Below are 17,609 nucleotides of genomic sequence, written 5' to 3'. Positions count from 1 at the left end.
TGCAGCTTGTCTCCATGACAATCAGGGTTGTTGCCTGGAGTCACAGCCCAAAATCTGCCCCACCAGTGACTACAGTAGTCCCTGGACTGCTTCATTTGTGTATACCACAAAGGGAGCTGTAGCCATAGGGAAGACAGGCTGGTCCTGCCTTCATCTTCCCTGGTTCATGCCTAGGTATAGCCATGGCAGTGGACTTGGGATTCCCCCCCCCCCCCCCCCCCCGCACATGTATGTGCATAACTTGTGTTACCAGTTTTCCCCAAACTCTAGCTACGTTGAAAGGTAAATTGAGATTTATTCATTGTGCCTTAAAAGTCAGACTTCTAGTTGGAAGACCAGAAACAGTTACAAAAACGTAAAAAAATTATTACAATTAAGCTGTAAATCTCATTCCACAGTGCAAAAACATCTAGGTTCATGTATCATGATGAAGTATGAAAACTTGAAAACTATGACCCCCGAGGTGAGTCATGGTCTCCCTGCCCGCAGATAAGTTTTCTTCTCTGTTCTGAAATAAACTGTGCAGCTCCAGGCTTGCATGTGCATAGCAGGCAAGGTGTGGTAGGAAGGTCAACAGCTCACTCGAGTCCAGATGCTCTGCCCCTGACAGAGAAGTGACCCTCTCTACTTCCCAGCTGCAGAGAGAAATTCCTGGGCAGCCCAGCTGCAGGGAAGTGCTGGTGCCTTCTCGGTGAACACCAGCATGAGGGAGCTGCCCATACACACACCCACATACTGCTCCGCTCCGCCTACAGCATGGTGGATTCCGTAGCCGTGATGCCAGCGTCCTTTGCCATCGCAGAAAAGACACCCTGCTTCTTGAGCAGCTCCTCAGGACTGTCGAATTCAACAATCCTCCCAGCCTGCAGCACCATCACCCTGGTAGTATGGAATGAGAAGGCCTGAGCTCCCAGGATCCGAGCAGATAGTGCTGGTGGTGCCAGCAGTACAGCCCCCACCAACCCTCACTCCTCCTGCAGCCACATTATGCGGTTCACCTTCTCTAGCACAGACGTAATGGCACAACTCCCTGTGCTAGTGGAGTGATGCACATTAGGTGTTAACAACACTTTTATGTCCTGTTGCAGTAAAAAAAGATCTTCTGAAACCCCCACAAACTGTGGAATGGTTACTGCATAACTGCTGCATGGCCATCCTTCCCCACCCTCCCTTCTGCTCCCCTAGATCTGTATATTGCTCTCCTGAGCAGTGCATTCACATTACTCCTCTGCCTGTGTCCTTGCTTCTGTTGCTGGCCACCTCTCACCCCATCCTAGGAGTCCAGATTCCCAGGTCCTCACCCCATGGTACTGCCCCATGGTACCTGTTGCTGTCCATGATGGTGCTGAGGCGGTGGGCAATGGTAAAAACAGTGCAGTCAGCAAATTCACTCCGGATCGTTGTCTGGATTAAATGATCGGTTTCCAGATCTACAGCTGCTGTTGCTTCATCCAGGATGAGGATCTTGGATTTGCGGAGAAGGGCCCGGGCTAAGCACACAAGTTGTCGCTGCCCAACACTGAGATAAGGTGGGGAACATGAGTTACCAAGCAGAGAGGAGGTGTTGGGCACTTGCAAGCCTACTGCCACTTGCTGCCCTGACTCTAATGCCATGCCAACCCAGCACTCCCTAGCCAGCCCCCAACTGGGTCATCTGCCTCTGCTTCTCTGCTCACCTCAGGTTCTCCCCTCCCTCGCTCACAAGATGCACCAGGCCCTCAGGAAGGTCTTGCACATATTTCTTTAGATGGGCCAGCTCGAGAGCCTTCCAGATTTCTTCATCTGTATACTGGTCAAAGGGGTCCAGGTTCATCCGCAGGGTGCCAGTAAAGAGCACGGGGTCCTGTCAGGAACAGCATGGTCAGCCACACCACAGCCATTCAGCACGGGTGATGGCTCCAGGCCCCTGAGGTTGGCTACATCTTGCCCACCTTACTGCTTGCAACTAGGAAGGGACAGTGGTGAAAGCATGCTCACGGGCCCTTGGAAGTCTCCACAGCACCAAGGGGAAATGCACTGATGGCAATGCATCACCCAGAGAACAGAGCCTGGGGAGGCTGTGCAGCAGTGGGATGTAGAAAGGTGGGAATCAGCTCACCTGGGGGATAATGGTGAGGTTCTGACGCAAGTCGTGGAGGCCAATTGTTGCTATATCCACCCCATCGATGATGATTCTCCCTCCAGCAGCCTCCAGCAGCCGGAAGAGGCAGTTGGTGAGTGAAGATTTTCCAGCCCCAGTCCGACCTACAACCCCAACCTGTGGAAGCAATTATTTAGATCAGCTGCCAGGGCTGAAAAGAATAAAGCAGATGCTCTCCCTCTTGTTCTGGTGGGGTTTCCTATCCTGCATCTCCAATCACCATCTCCCACTCTGTCTCCTTCGGTCCCTGCCCCATGACTTGAGTATCCACATCCTGCCACCAGCCCTCTCCAGCCCGCAGACTGAAGGCGGAGGACAGGAACACAGTGTCACTCTGGAACAAATGTAGTGAGGGCAGAGGCAGAGAGGTCCTCACCTTCTCTGTGCTCCCAATATCGCAGGTGATGTCCTGAAGAACTAGCTCCAGTTCAGGTCTGTAACGAACTTGGTAGTCAACAAACTGGATCGTGCCTTTGCTGGGCCAGCCATGGGGCGGGCGCTTTTCTGTCACCCACGGAGCCTGGGGGCACAGGGGCACAGAAGCGTTAGGCTGGTCGCACTCTATGATGCTGGCTCGCACCGATCTGTGCAGCTAGTGTTTGCCTGGACCCTGGTCTCCTCACCTCAGTCTTCACCCTCATGTACTCGTATACCCGTTCCACAGCCACAATATTTGTCTCCAGCTCTGAGGACGTCCGCACCAGCCAGTTCAGTGTCTGTGTCACCTGCATGGCAGAGCCAGAAGATGCATTGCTCTATGTGACTCAGGAACAGCCACTTTCTACCTTAGCTCAGGGACTCAACCTAGACACAAGAATACCTGGCCTGGTCCTCAATTCCCTACACTCCCCATCCTTAGCACACTTTCCCCAGCCCTTCAAAAGCTTGCTGCAGCATCTCTGATCCATAACAGGACCATCCTCCTCCCCACGGCAGCAAGTATTTCACCTCACACTGGGATGTGCGCTCCCCTGGCTCCATAGTAGTTCCCCAGGTGATGAAACACCCCAGCTAATCCCCTCTCCATGGATCAGAGCTGAAAGCAAGGCAGCATCCTGCAGCCAGCCCAGAGCTACCAGGAGTAGCCATGTCCTGGAAAAAGAAAAAGCTTTCACTGACTCTGATCCTGCTTCGGCAGGGAGATTGGATTCGATGATCTCTGGAGGTCCCTTCCAGCCTCTAGTAATCTGTGATTCTGACTCACATTGAGGGCAGAGGAGACTGAAAGACCCACGATGCCACCTTCCAAAGTGCCTTTTGAAATCACTGCAAGAAGCGCAGAGAAGAAGATCACCAGGCTCCCGACAAACTCCAGACGGATGGCCAGCCACCTGGAGCAGTAAAGGATTGCTGTGAGGTGATGGGAGAGGCATCTGCCTGAGTCCAATAGAGAGCCTGCCAGTAAGACCAGCAGTCCACAAACATGTCTGCACACCCAGCCCTGAGCCCAGTGGTGTACACACGGTATCTGCCCCTACACAGCACGTGGCTGGCATCCAGTTTTGCTAGCAGATTCATTCTATCTGCCTGTCTTTGAGTCCTGGGCTGGTGGGTCCACATATCAGAGGAGTCACAACTGTATAGCACTCACACCTCTAAAGTATATAGCAGTGACACATCAACATCAGACAGCCCCCCCCCCATTACACTCCCACTTGCCTTGCAGCATCAGCCTCTTCCTAGAACCCATCAAGAGCAACTCAGCCCTTGGCAGTGCAGATTACCCTGTCTGGGCTCTGCACACTTTGTAGGGGACCACACTCAGGTGTTCAAAATTATCCCAAAATGTCTCCTTCCCACAGATGGTGTCCCTATCCCAAGCTCCCCTAGTTCCTACACAGACTCCTAATCCTGAGATCAAGAGAGAGGACTGCAGCATTTCAGGGACCTCCCTCAGGAAGACCCTGGGCAGCAGGTGTAGCAGGCTGTGCTGTGGCATAAGGAGTAGACCTCACCTATTTGAGATGATCCAGGAGTAAACACTTTTCTGATTTATGTCCATGGTGATCTCATTTTGCTTCAGAAAACGTTCTTGGTGTCCGTAGGCCCGGATCACAGGGAGGCCTGACACTGTCTCACCAAAGTGGGAGTAGATGGGAGACCTGGTGACAGAGTCCAGACGCCGTAGCTGGCGTGATGTAGAGACATAGAAGCGCTGAATCAAGAGACACAGCTTAGTTACTAACATGAAGTCCAGCAGCAACAAAGATCCTGCTCTAAGCTGAGCAGGAGCTTCTCTCAGGCCCTGGTTACTCACCAGCACAAAATAGTAGAAGATGCTTAAGGGAATGATAACGAGAGCAAAGAAGGGAGTGGCCAGGCAGATCATGATCAACGTGCTAATGATGGCCATGAAACAGTTGAGCCAGGTGCGGAAGGACATGGGAATGGTCTCGTCTATTGTGAAGATGTCCTGGAATATATAAAGAAGGTGAAGAACCAGTAAGTGAGGGAGAAACCCAAAGACCCCACACCTACAGGGGTCCTACACATTCATGTGGTAACACGGTGCCAGACGCTTCCATGGATATTGGCTGACACTAAATTGGTGATAGGGTCACAACCCCATTTTGGGGCCAGGTCTTATCTTGGCATCAGATGATTTGGCAGAGGAGCTTTCTGTAATATTCCCTTGTTGCACAGAGCAGCTTTGGGGAACTGCATCTTCATTTGGATCCAGAATACAGGAGCATGAATTAAGGCAGAAAGAGGGACAGGGCTGACTCCAAGTCCACACAGGTGCATTCAGGTCTCTGGTTGGTCATCACCCATCTCCTAGATGGGTACTGCAAACTCCCTCATCTGAGAGTACACTCAGCAAGAGAGATTTTCATTCCCAAGAATCCAGAGATGGCACCAAAGGAAGAAGTGGAGTGATAGCACACTTAAAACTACGTATCTGTATTCTTTCTCCTTTCTCATTTTCTCTTTATGAGTGAAGACTGAGTATTTTGCTAAGAGTCCAAAACCAGAATGACATCTCATTACAGGACATAAGCTCTAACCTCCTACCTCTTACAGCAATCTACTGTGGATGCTCTTCAGATTCTCCACATCCTTCTGACCAAGTCACCCCCAAACAGGGTAAAATATCTATCTATAACCTCCCTAGCACCAGGCAGAGGACATCATTACTCCCTGTGATATGCTGACCACTGTCCTCTTAGTATAGCCCATGATGCGGCTTGTCCATGGTCAGCCTTTCATTCACACCTTTCTGGTCTCTTCCAGGTTCTGGTCTGGGCTCATCTGTGCAGGCTAAGCAGCAACACAGTTATGTTACTACCCAGTGCTCTCCAGATGTGCTGAAACAAACTCTTTCTCCATGTTCAGGGTGTTCTCTTACCTTGGCAAACCTATTAACAATGCGGCCAGTTGGGGTCGTGTCAAAAAAGCTCATGGGTACATGCAAGATGTTGCTGAGCAGTCGCTGATGCATAACTTGGGAGGCTTGGGTGGCACCCTCAGCAGACAGGGCAGTTGAAAAGAGCAAGAAGAGAGCTGAAAGGAGAGCACAGGGTGGTCGTTAAGGCTCCTGTGTGTCACCATCCACAGACACCCTTTCGCTCAAGGAACACATCAAGCAGTTCCAAACCAGCAGCTCTGCAATGAGCCACTCATTAGTTCTGCATCACACCTGTTTGGTTGGCCCCAGTAAATATGTCCCACCACAATGAAAGAAGGGTAGACCTTTTGGAAAGACTTAGGCTCTGGCACTATCTGGTTAAGAAGACTGCTTAAGAACACAGTACTGAGTCTCCCGCTTCTTGCAAGCCCTGTTCCTTCTGGACCACATAGCTGAGGTCAGCACGATCCCCTGTGCTTCCACACTTACCTTGTGACATCCCCAGTGCCCCAAAGACACCAATCCGCAGGTCTCGCTGCGACGCAGGATAGGTCTGGTTCACATAGTGCTGTGCATCATCAGTCCAGGCACTGAGCCACAGGTTGGTTCCCACGTAGGCAACGTACTGTGCAACATAGCCCATGGCAATCCACAGAGAGTAACAAAACCCAACAGCACGCAGGTACCCCAGGTACATGGAGAGTTTCACCTGTGGAACAATTCAGCCTGTCACCACTGCCCAGCAAGCCACGGTCAGTGGCACTCAGTACGGTCTTGGAACTCCCATCTTGCTGCGCACAGTGCTCCCCTCCATACCACCTTGCCCACCAGTCCCAGGCAGCTCTGTCTCCTTCAGTGTCTTCTGGCTGCAGTGGAGTCACAACTAACCACCAGTAGCTGCTCTGAGACAGGCAGTGTCTTGTAACACTGAGCCAGGGCAGTACAGTGAACATGCATCCATCCATCTGTCCTCCTCACCTTGCCAGTTTCCACAGTTTCTTTCTCAATCAGTTTTTGGCCCTTCAGCATCTTGGGGGGCTCCTGCTTGGCCTTTTTCCAGGAACTGGTGCTGCTGCGTTTACTAAGCCTGTGGGGAGGAGATAGGCATTTTTTGTCATGGGGTACTGGATGGGTCCTACTCTCCTGGTGGTCCATTCCCTATGCTGCACTAAGACTCCCATGCTGGAGTCCTCTGGGAAATAGTGTTCAGACTGGAGTAGCTTTGAACGAGCCTTGTGGAAGACCTGGGAACTTACAGCCCTTGTGGCCAAAGTGGAACCAGCCACCAGCAGAGTTCCAAAGAAGACCGCAGGGTAAGGCCGTGACACACTAATGTGAGTAAAGGCAAGACCAGATTCTTCTGACCCATCCCAGCTGGTAATAGGAGCAAGCAGAGAGGCTCCCAGCCCTTTTTCTGCAGGAACCCCCAAAGGAAGCCCTCAGGCCCCATTCTCCTAGGGAGCAATGCAGGGGCCAGGGGAGAAAGCTGAGAGCTCAATTTAAGTTCCCACCTGCGACTGAGATCTCTCTGATGGATGCTGGCCTCTCGCTTCAGGGTCATGGTCACCACATCATCAGGGCCTTCCTCCACAAAAGGTTCAAGGTATTCATCACCCTGTTCTTCATCCCCAGCTAAAGCAACAGCTACAAGCACAAGGATGAGGGAAGGTAAGGTTAGGCACTGAGGAGAGAGCAGATCCCATGCATCACATCTCTGCTGCATTCAGCTTCACCCTACATCCTAGGCTCAGGCTGTGCCCTATCTCCACACATCACACCTTCCCCAGTCCTGCTGTAAGCCTAGCACAACAGGAGGTGGAAGAAATTCATTGTGCTGGAGGCAGACTTGACAGGAAATGCAGGGTGAAAAGCCTGCATGGAGGCAATTCCTGCTTGCTGATTTATCCTAGTACCAGTGGTAGGACCTCAAGCAAAGATTTGTGCTACTTTAGTAGGTGCAAAATCTAGTAGGTCATGTCACTTCTGTTTAGGAGTATTTCTGTGAGCAGGTGGAGATGAGTCCTGTGAAGGTGAACTGAGAGTAGCCAGGCTCCAGCTGGACAGCTAGGCTGAGCCCAGGCGCATATCCATTTGAGTCAATGCCACTCCTCCCCATAGCATCAAGGAGCATGATGAAGCTGAAATGTTATCTGACTACATGTTTAGATTGAACAAAAGGTTCTTTCTCACCCCAGCATCACTAAGGTACTGAACTTCTTGCCACATAAGATTATGTGACCCATAAACATAAAGGAACTAAAAAGTGAATGAAAAAGTAAGACAGGTCCTTCAATGGTTGTTCAACACAATGCCTAGCTGTAGTTCTTAGGCAGAAGGTCCTTGTGCTGGCAATTCCCACAAGCTAGGAAGGATTCACAGAAGCCACCACTGTGGCCTGGGCTGAGTCAACACAGATCATAGCCCTGAAATACATGCACAGCCCCTCTAACTGCTGCATTCCCAACGTGTTTTCAGTACCTGTGGTATTTTCCTCTGAAGCATCCTCCTCCTGTTTGCCATACAAGCTCAAGAACTGGGCAAAGGCCCCTTTCTTTGCAAGCAGAGTGCTGTAGGAGCCATGCTCAGACACTGCTCCTTCCACCAGCACCACGATGTTATCAACCTGGGGCAGGAAACTGATATTGTGCGTCACCAAGATCCGTGTCTGCAACAGAGTGGTTGCAGGGTAGTAAGCATCAGAGCACTCCTCACCCTCCAGCCATGGACCTGCAGGTTCTCCACCCCTGGGACTTATCATTGCCTGGCTATGGGATACAGGGCACCCCTCTGGGGACCCAAGAGGCCTTTTCTGCCTGCTGCAGCTCCACATGAAAAACACAGGAAGAGGTCCTCAAAACAGCTGTGTCTCTCTACCAAGCGAACAACCTCAGCCTTCCTTAGATGGTCAGCACTGCACTAGCACCATTCCTGCGGGGCTCAGTGGCAGAGAGGAGGACATGGTTGCTCACCTTATTTTTCAGCAGCCCTTTTGGCCCCAGCACATGGTCAAAGAGGAACTTGCCAACGTGAGCATCCACAGCAGACAGTGGGTCATCCAGCACGTAGATGTCTGCGTTGCTGTACACTGCCCGGGCCAGGCTGACTCGCTGTTTCTGGCCCCCACTCAGGTTAATGCCCTGGAAGGGAAGGGACCTCTCTGAGCACTGGGCTGGGACAGAACAAGAAGTCTGTCCTCTGCTGCAGGAAACCCACAGAGTACAGTGCTGATACCTTCTCTCCAATCTCTGTCTGGTCACCTGCAGGCAGCAGTTCCAGGTCTGGAAGAAGGGCACAGGCCTTGATGACCTGCTGATACCTCTTTTCATCCAGTTCTGACCCAAAAAGGATGTTGTCTCTCAGTGTGGCATTCTGGATCCAGGCCTGCTGAGGAACGTAGGCCAGGGAGCCCTGGAAAGAGATGCAAGAACAGCTACTTTGTCAGAGTATCGGCCTCAATACTGCCACCTCCTGCAGCCTACCCTTACCCTGAGCCACTGCTCTGGGACCAAACCTGCCTTGCTGCCTCCCCACTGAGCTCCCAAGCAGCCCCACAGTCCCCTGCACCAGCCAATACCTCTTACCTGGATGTTGATGTGTCCCTTGATATTCTCCATCTCCCCCAGCATGGCTGACACCAGTGAAGACTTGCCTGAGCCCACAGCCCCCACCACTGCCACCAGGCTTCCAGGTGCAATGTCCAGAGTGACACTGCAAAGACATGAGGGCTGAGGAAGCAGCACTGCCAGGTCACCTGCCATCTCCTGCATGGGACCAGCACAGAGCAGTGTCCCTGGGGCACTTGCCTCTAGCAGCACTCCAAGAGGTGACTGCCATCCCCAACTAGCAACGCAGAAAGACTCCCTCTGCCCATCCATCTGACCCCAACTGGTGCGGGACACTCACTCTCTTATTGCAGCGTTGCCATCCTGGTGCCAGGAAAAGGTGGCCTCTGAGAAACGCACAGCATTGCCTGCCAACAGAGAGCCAACCCTCAGCCCAGGTTTGGGCCAGCCTGTGACCCACAGGGAGTGACCTGGAGGTTTGCCTACCTGCAATGGGGTTATGGTGGATAGCTGAGGTGTCCAGGTCTTCTCCACTCAGGTAGCGCTCTAGCCTTGCAGTTGACACATTGGTCTGCCGTGGCAGAAAGAGGATGGCATGTGGGCATGGGGTACCACTGTGTGGGCTGGCAGGAGCCCCATAAGAAGAGCACACCCCCAGCCAAGCAGCAGCCCCAACCTCTGAGTCCCAAGATTATGGCATGTGTGTAAGTCCTGTCCCACCCTGCTGCCAGCAGAGCCCAAAGCACTGACTCCTGCGTATCCAAGGCCCAGGTCCATCGCACACCTAAAGCCCATGTGCTGGTCTGAGCTGAGGCATCATAAAATCCCCCTACACCCCTTGCCCTGTGCGAGGGCTGACCTGCACCAAGGAAGAGAGGACCATGGGCAGTGTGGACATGGGAAAGCGCAGTATGTTGAAAAGGGAGATGGCAGTGAAGGCCTTCTGCGCATCCAGGATGTTGTTCTCATCCACCAGCACATAGACGGCAAAGCTGGCCAAGGAGACCTGGGACAGACCACAGGAGAAATCACCATCAGCGTGGCTGTGCACAGCCCAAAGTGTCACCATCCCCTAGGGCTTCAGCACTACCTAACTGCTGGTTAGGGACATTTTCCATTCCTGCATCCCTTCTTCTCTGGGCCCCATCTCACAACCTTGAGGGGACCACTTTTCACCACAGCTCTCCTGCAAACAATAAGGACTAAACTGTGCACCCCATGCATTTGTAAGCCAGGCCCTTTCTCACTGCACAGGCACTCCAGCCAAGGTTCCAAATCTTTCCCATCCCCTTGGACACACCCCAACCAGCTCTGAGGAAAGAGCAGCCATCCCCAGGCCTGTTGGTACTCACCAGGAAGGGGGCACACGTGAAAGCAAAGATAGAGATTGCCTGCAGGTAACTGAAGCTCTTTGAGTCCTTGAGCTCATGTCCTCGGATCTCATTGATTCGCTTCTCAAAGGAGGGCTCCCAGGCAAACAGCTTTAGGATCTGTGGGAGAAGCAGGGTGAACAGGCTCTGGCCGCACAGGAATGTCCACCTCCACATTCAGCTTGCTAGTGGCCAACACCTCCATCACCAGCAGTTGATTTGCTCAGAATTCTATCTGGCCACTTCTTCTGCCCACATTCCTGTCCTGTCTTATGGATTGTAGCACTTCCCCATAGCACTTCCACTCCTTCATCCTCAGCCTACTGGTCACTGCCAGCCCCTTGTCACCACAGCAACCTGCTCACCACCACAGCCATCTGAGAAACCCCTACAAAACTTTCTCTTGGCTCCAAGGTTTCCAAAGTCTGGGTTCCCAGAGCTCTTCCCCAGTCAACCTTTCAAAAGTTGAGGAACTCAAGGGAGTTGCAGGGACTGGGGCTTGGCCCCCCCAAACACATAAGTCCCAAACTCAGCTCTAATGCTGGTTCTGTAGGGTTAGAGAGGTGTGCTGCCTCCAACTATAGTGCACTCAAGGGTGCAGCAGCTGCTCAGGGGATCTCTGCTCCACTGCTCACCTTGATTCCACTGAGGACTTCAGTCATTATTTTCATGCGTTCATCCTTGTTCTTCATGTTTCTCACCTACAGATGAGTAGTATAACAGGGAAAAGTAGGGGAGTGTTTAAAATGAGTGAGTGGAACAACAAAGGGTCTCAAGTTACAAGGCCAGGAAGGGAGGATCTTGTGCCCACCACTGACCTGGATATTTCTGGACTTGGCGACCAGGAATGCATTTATAGGGATGAGCAGCACCATGACTGCGATGCCAGCCAGGACAGAGGGGCCCAGCTCTTGCCAGAGGAAGAAAATGGACACGACAATTTGCAGGGGGGCTGACCACAGGTAGTGAACAAAGTTTGCCATGTCCATGAATCTCTGGGCATCAGCTGACATCAGATTCACAGTCTCTCCCACTGTGGACTCCTTGCGGGTGGCACTGGACAGAGTGAGTGCCTGGAGAGAATAAACATAGTCACTGGAAGCTGGTCTGGGAGCAGCCTGGCTCCTGAATTTGCTTCTGGTACCCCTCTGCTGACTGCGGCTGCTGTCGTCACTGCCTCCACACTGGGAAGCACTGGATGCTGTGGGCAAAGAAACACTTCCTCGTTCAGGAATCACAGTGGCAGCTGCCCAAGGCGGTGCACTGCTCTGAAGAGAAACCTTACTTGTTCTCCAGGATATGTCAAATACACAATCACAGCACCCAAATCCCAGGTAGAACTAGCACCCATAGTGTCCCTAGCACCGGGTGGGTGTCTGACAAGCCAAACTCTCTCTGTCTTCCTAGTAAGTAAAGGTCATACACACCTGTTGCCCCAGGTTGATGGAGCATAGAATCAGTCAGGGTTGGAAGGGATCACAAGGATCACCAAGTTCCAATCCCTCTGCCATGAGCAGGGACACCCTGCCCTAGATTGGGCTGGCCAGAGTCCCATCCAGCCTGGCCTTAAACACCTCCAGGGATGGGGCCTCAACCACCTATAGGACCAGGCAACAGATGCCAGCATCCCCAGCCCACCTTGGAGGAAGCCAATGGGAGATAAGCGAGGGCCATACCAACCTTCTTATAGATGGCAGCGATGAGACTGGCACGCACATTTATGCCAAGCTGGAAGCATAAGGTGAAGTGCTGCTGCAGGCAGAGGGACTGGATCAGCGCCGTCAGCAAGAGCAGGGTGGCATACAAGTAGCCTTGCCAGTCAAAGGATTCCTCATCTGACACAAAGGCGATCAGCAGCCTGGAGGGCAGAGCAGCCTATGAGAACCCCACCCCGCAGACCCAAGCAGGATGCTCCAAACCAGTGCAAGGAGAGCATCCTCGCGAGATCAAGGAGACCTGCTCCAGACAGCTGACTTGGTGCTAAGTAGTGCTTGGAGACCCCTGTTCTGCTGAGTGTCCCTGCTCTGTAAGGGACACTGCATTTCACAGTGGGTCACTAGTGTCAGATCATCCACAGAGACTCTGCAAAACAAACCAGGCAGGTCCTGTTGAGATTAGATGGACTGACTTACAAAGGGCCCCAAAGAAGAGTCAGTCCTGCTCCAGGAAGGATGCAGGGAGTGGGGAGCAAGAGATCACCGGTAAGAGCTGGGAGCCAGCTCAGATCAATTATTTATTAATCTGTGACCTAACACATTCTCACACCTTTGATGGGAGCATAAAAAGTCCCCAGGGGGTGTGGTTGGGAAAGCGGGATGATAGGGTTGGATACAGTGCACACAGGGAGGTGATGAGGCTAGGTGAAAAGCCAGGACAGAGCATAGACAAGGACAGAGCATAGAAAGGACTCACTTCAGCAGCTGAGGGCTGATGAACACAATAGCATCATGCACCAGCTTGAAAGCCACTGATACCAGAAGGTTCTGCCAGAAGGTCTTGGCCAGTGTTTTCGTCAACCAGCCCCTGGGGAAATCCTTTTGAGAGCCAGAGTCTCCTTTGTCTCCCTTCTTCTTCTTTGGCCGCTTCTCCTCCTAGAGGGAAGCACGCAAAGAAGTAAAGGAGCTGGTTGTGCAGGATTCCTGCTCCTGGAAGAAGGCTTTCAGGGCAGCATCACAGACACAAGATTCGCTTTAACTCCTGTCCTGTTAATTCTTGCTGATCTCTGCTCAAGTCATACATCTTCAGTGCTAACACCTCTCCTGAACAACAAAGACAACTGTTGCAAACCCCAGATCAGCCCAAACCTCTCAAGCCAAAAGTCAGGCATGCTGGAAAGAACCTGAGGCCAGGGGTTACCACAGAATGATGTTCAATTTGGCCTCATTATGGGAGATTTCTGCGTTAAGAAGGACAGATGTAAGGGAGCTGCTTGTACTGCAGACTTGAAGGTGGTTCCTGTCCTTCTGTAGGGCAGAAGGACAGAGACTTTCTTGGTTTCTCCAAATATGGGGATGTGCTGAGGACAGGAAAAATCCTGTCATGGGTTCCCTTGGCCAAGCAGAGTCAGAGGGGAAACTCAACAAAGGGAGCTGCAGAGAGGTGAGGTGATCCTACTCTCCAAGGTTGGACTGGTATCTCAGTTCAACACAAGGCCAAGAGCAGGAAGGGATTTACCAGCACCAGGATGTCTTGGCTCTGAGCCTTGCTGAGATTGTTCCCATGGTCTGGGTCACCTTCTCGACGTCTTTTCTTGTATTTTCTTTTCTCCAGCTCTGCTTGGGCCTTCCTCACTGCAGTCTTCATGTTCTTCTCAAAAGTAGTGTAAATGGCCTGAACCTTGTCTTTACTCTTCAATTCCCAAATATCCTCCATCTCCAGAGGCTTGCGATGTCCCTTGAAGACCATGCTGTGGAGTAGAGAAATAGCCTCTCAGCAAGACTCCTACACTACACCTAAGGGAAAATCCTTGAAGCAAATGCAGATCCTTCACATCCAGCCTGGCTCTGAGCTCAGACTGCACTGAATGCAGTGCCTCTCATGACTAATTCTGAGCAGCCTGCACTGCAGGTTCCCTGAACCAGCACTGGCCCAATCCTAAAGCATCCCCACATTTCACCAGCCCAACTTGTCATGGAGCCCTGCTCACCTGGAGTACCATTCAAAAGTCATGGAGCTCAGGAAGGAGGCTGTCATTTCGGGGTTCTAGGGTACAAAGCAAAGTGGACACCCAAAGGTTGTTAGTGCTGAGGAGTGGTGTTGACAGGAGTTGACTCCGCACCCCAGAGAAACCCCAGAGACTTCAAACTGTGCCAGCTCCAGCACCATGAATCTCATTTCACAGCCAGAAGCAGCTCCCTTGGACACACATGCTGATGCCCTAGGCTCTAGGTTCCAGTTCTTGCTGTGCCCCTTGCAGAAGCCCTCGGGTCTTCCCTCCCACAGGCGTCATGAGGAATTCCTGCATGGAGCCCACCCTGCACCATGCAGCGCCAGCTGTGATGTGGTAGCCCAAGGCCCATCTCCACTCCCACAGGGGCCTCACACCTTCTTGCTGATTTCCTTTGTTTCTGGGGCAACATCTGAGAATCCTGAGACAACGAAGAGAAGCAGCTGGAGCCCATAGGAGACGAAGAAAAGGGCAAACCGTGGCACATCGGAGATTGGTGCCTGAAGGAATGGAGAACACAGAGTGACTGCTGGAGCTTGTCTCAAGGCCATCTTGCACTCAGAGAGAAGATCCATCCCCAGCACCGTGAACATGGATGAGCCAAATTGAGCAGTGCAAAACTCACTCAGCTTCCCTTTGCCACCCATCCCTGCTTTTGCAGGACCTCATCCTGTAAGTCCGTAAGGGGAGAAACTGGTCCTGGAGAGCTTATGTCTCCTCAAAGAGACAGGATGAATTCAAACAGCAATTCCTTCTAAGGTCTCTTCTGGTTTCCCACAGTCCCTAGGGCAGCTACGACCTCAGTAATACTACTGAGAGCTTGACAAGAGATGAAGTCTGAAGGGACTTTCTTCGGGGATAGAACAAGACCATGGGGAAGAGCAGAGCTTCCTGCCAAACCCCACCTGCAGAGCTCTCCGGACAAGAGACTGGAACGGCAATATCCCACAGAGCAGGGACAGTATCCAGAAGCAGCAAAGTACTCCCGAGTCCCTGCGCATGCAGAAGCGTCGCACATCATGAATCAGTAGAACCAGGAGCTAGGGGAAGGAAAACATACAGAGGTTCAAGCAGGGCTGCAGGACTGAGTCAGAGCTCTAAATGTGTGTTTGGAGCATGCGTGCCAGGAGGCCAGCACATGTAATCTGCTGGGATCGTCTGTTTTGGAGATAACAAGCTCCCAGTACCTGAAGTTGCTGCTGGCCCTACAGAAGTGATTCAATTGCACAGGGCAAAGGTTTATTTCAGGAAGACAGATCAGGCTTCTCATAGGACACCCTGACATCACAGCAGGGTACTATTTCTCTTTTTATCTGTTCTTATCACATTCTGTCTCCTGCATATTGACTGCAGTCCTGGAACTAAAGTCAGATCAGACACCCAGCAATGCAGCCTCTCTAGGCAGTCCCCTTGGCTGACAGTCTCACATGAACTCTGCACGTGAAACCGAGTGACATGGCAAAACACAGAAGCAGCAAACAACGGCCGTTTGAGCGCACCTCTTGGCTTTGTTAAGACTTGGCTTAACTCATATCTCACACAAGGTACTTGCAACTTCCGCCAAGCTAAGAGCCCCTTAGTCCTTAACTTCCTTTTCTGCCTCTGTACCATGTGGCCCTCCTCACATTTTTGAACAACACTAAGGAGCAACCCATGGGAAGCTGTGGGACACCGGAGCAGCAAGCCATGGTCTGATGTTCACACTGTGCAATCAGTCCTGTGAAATCCACATTGCTGCTAGTAAGGCTTCTGCCAGAAAGCTCAGCTACTCTCACAGACATAGTACAATCCAGTTTAAAGGATAAAGAGAGGGAGCACCATACAGACAGACACCTACCCTCAACCCTATTGCCTTGGGCTAGCCTCTATCCATCTTTCAGGTTACACTTCTCTTGTGGACACAACTTCCAGCTGGTCTCTGAGCTATGGGATGTTTTCTGCTGCTTGGTTCTGCTCTCTCACACCCTGTCTCTTTTGTGGCACACTGCACATATACCAGGTGATCCTTACCCAGGTGGCTATGTACAGGCTGGGGTTTGTGTACTGGACAGCTGGAAGGGGATCTTGCTCTGTGTCCTCTACAAATGCCAGGGCCAACTCTGCCACCGCTGCCAGCACGAGTAAAGTAGTCAGCATCTGCAGGGAGAGAAGAGCAGACATGAGGGGAGACCCAGCCCATTGTGGACACTGGGAACCACTGGGAGACAACATAGTTGTGTGTAAAAGCACTGTATCGCATACTCCATTACACCCTTTCCAACCCAAACATGGTCAAGAGAGCTTTCTAGGTCTCTGTGAAGCTGCATCACTTCCACAGGAGCACTGGCATAGTTTTAAGCTTGAAGGATTACAGACTGCTTTTTCCTGGGCCTCTCTTTACATATCTGTCCCAGATAGTGCCCTAGGCCATTACTCCTTCTCTCCTACACTTCTTACCTCTCTATGCCACACCTGAATTCAGCCCAGAGACTTTCTGCTCACCTCTCCTCCATCCTAGGCTGCTCCAGCCTGCCCTTTCTGCCCCCCACCCAAGGCCCCACTCTACCTGTTTAATGATGTATAGTTTGGTCACAGATGATTTCTTGGTTCTGGATTTGCACATGCGCAGGAGCTGCCATGGTGCGAAAATCCAGAGGAAGCCAAGGGGGACCCAGACCAGCACGGTCTGCTGGAAGCATACAGGCAGATCAGCATCTGGACGAGCGAGGTAGGAGTCATTCTGAGGGGAGCAAGGACAGACAGTCAAGTCTCTCGCAGCTTCTCATGACACAACAGCCAGCCCTCCTATAGCTCCTGCCCACCCTCCTCAACCCCATCACACCCCCTCCTCAACATTCACCTTCCCAGCTGAACATTTCAGCATTTATCCAAGGTCCCAGATGATGTGCCCCTACACATCTATTTGCCTCCCCTACAACTATTCCTTGCTGGACCCACACCAGCTGGACTCTAGTTACCCCCTGAGAGGTCCATGAAGGACATCCTGTGTTCCCTGCTGGGCTACAGATCTAAAATAGGACATGTCTCGCTCAAGGAGCTGTCATTTGCATCACTGTCTCATGGATTCCATCCAGGCAGTACCATGGCAGTTTTGGGTAAATACTAGAACCTCTGCTGACTGCTGGAAGTTAGATCCCACTGGCTGACCAAGCTGTGAGCCTTGGGATCTATCATTCTTCTCTTGAGTATCCTATCCCAAGGACAGGCAATGGAGGTGATGCAGCCACTCACCCAAAAGACGGAGCCACAGAACTCCTCCAGGGCTGCTGACATGGCTCATGGGAGAAAGCAGCTCCTTCCACTCGCTCTGCCTGGTTGTGAGAGTTCTGTTGGATGCTTGGGACAAAAGTCTCCACACACTCTTAAGTGGTGTTGGGACAAAATTGCTGATGACACACAGTTAATTGTTAACTTGTTGCCATTGCACAACCTCACAAATCGAAGCACTGACAAAGAGGGCTTTGGAAACTGCATGAACTCTGGACAAGAGAAGTGAGGAAGGCCCAAGAAAGATTAAACAGCA

General features: G+C 51.9%; 1 protein-coding gene across 1 annotated transcript; it reads right to left on the bottom strand.

Annotated features, from left to right (window-relative positions):
- Positions 1 to 271: 271 nt before the first annotated feature.
- On the bottom strand, positions 272 to 17,359 carry ABCC2 (ATP binding cassette subfamily C member 2). The gene is made up of 32 exons (XM_064145613.1): positions 17,318 to 17,359; positions 16,632 to 16,805; positions 16,097 to 16,222; positions 14,992 to 15,126; positions 14,464 to 14,586; positions 14,066 to 14,121; positions 13,594 to 13,825; positions 12,832 to 13,010; positions 12,100 to 12,277; positions 11,238 to 11,492; positions 11,055 to 11,120; positions 10,402 to 10,539; positions 9,909 to 10,055; positions 9,536 to 9,620; positions 9,390 to 9,456; positions 9,068 to 9,194; positions 8,718 to 8,894; positions 8,456 to 8,623; positions 7,965 to 8,151; positions 6,998 to 7,130; positions 6,465 to 6,573; positions 5,976 to 6,195; positions 5,487 to 5,641; positions 4,398 to 4,553; positions 4,096 to 4,295; positions 3,345 to 3,471; positions 2,764 to 2,865; positions 2,517 to 2,660; positions 2,099 to 2,257; positions 1,677 to 1,843; positions 1,325 to 1,519; positions 272 to 879 (listed from the first exon to the last, which is right to left on the bottom strand). Exons 1-32 carry the CDS (start codon positions 17,357 to 17,359, stop codon positions 750 to 752), a joined length of 4,659 nt encoding a protein of 1,552 aa, XP_064001683.1. The 3' UTR covers positions 272 to 749.
- Positions 17,360 to 17,609: the final 250 nt, after the last annotated feature.

Source organism: Pogoniulus pusillus, chromosome 6 (assembly GCF_015220805.1).
Source record: "Pogoniulus pusillus isolate bPogPus1 chromosome 6, bPogPus1.pri, whole genome shotgun sequence".
Taxonomy (NCBI): Eukaryota; Metazoa; Chordata; class Aves; order Piciformes; family Lybiidae; genus Pogoniulus; species Pogoniulus pusillus.
This window is presented reverse-complemented; position numbering and strand designations above follow the sequence as displayed.

Excerpts from the sequence above, each read along its gene's own strand:
- ABCC2 (XM_064145613.1), bottom strand. The coding sequence starts at position 17,359 with ATGTCAGCAGCCCTGGAGGAGTTCTGTGGCTCCGTCTTTTGG. Across the intron at positions 10,540-11,054 it reads AAGTCCTCAGTGGAATCAAG|ATCCTAAAGCTGTTTGCCTG; the intron begins GTGAGCAGTGGA and ends CTTCTCCCACAG. Across the intron at positions 5,642-5,975 it reads GGCACTGGGGATGTCACAAG|CTCTCTTCTTGCTCTTTTCA; the intron begins GTAAGTGTGGAA and ends CTCTCCTTTCAG.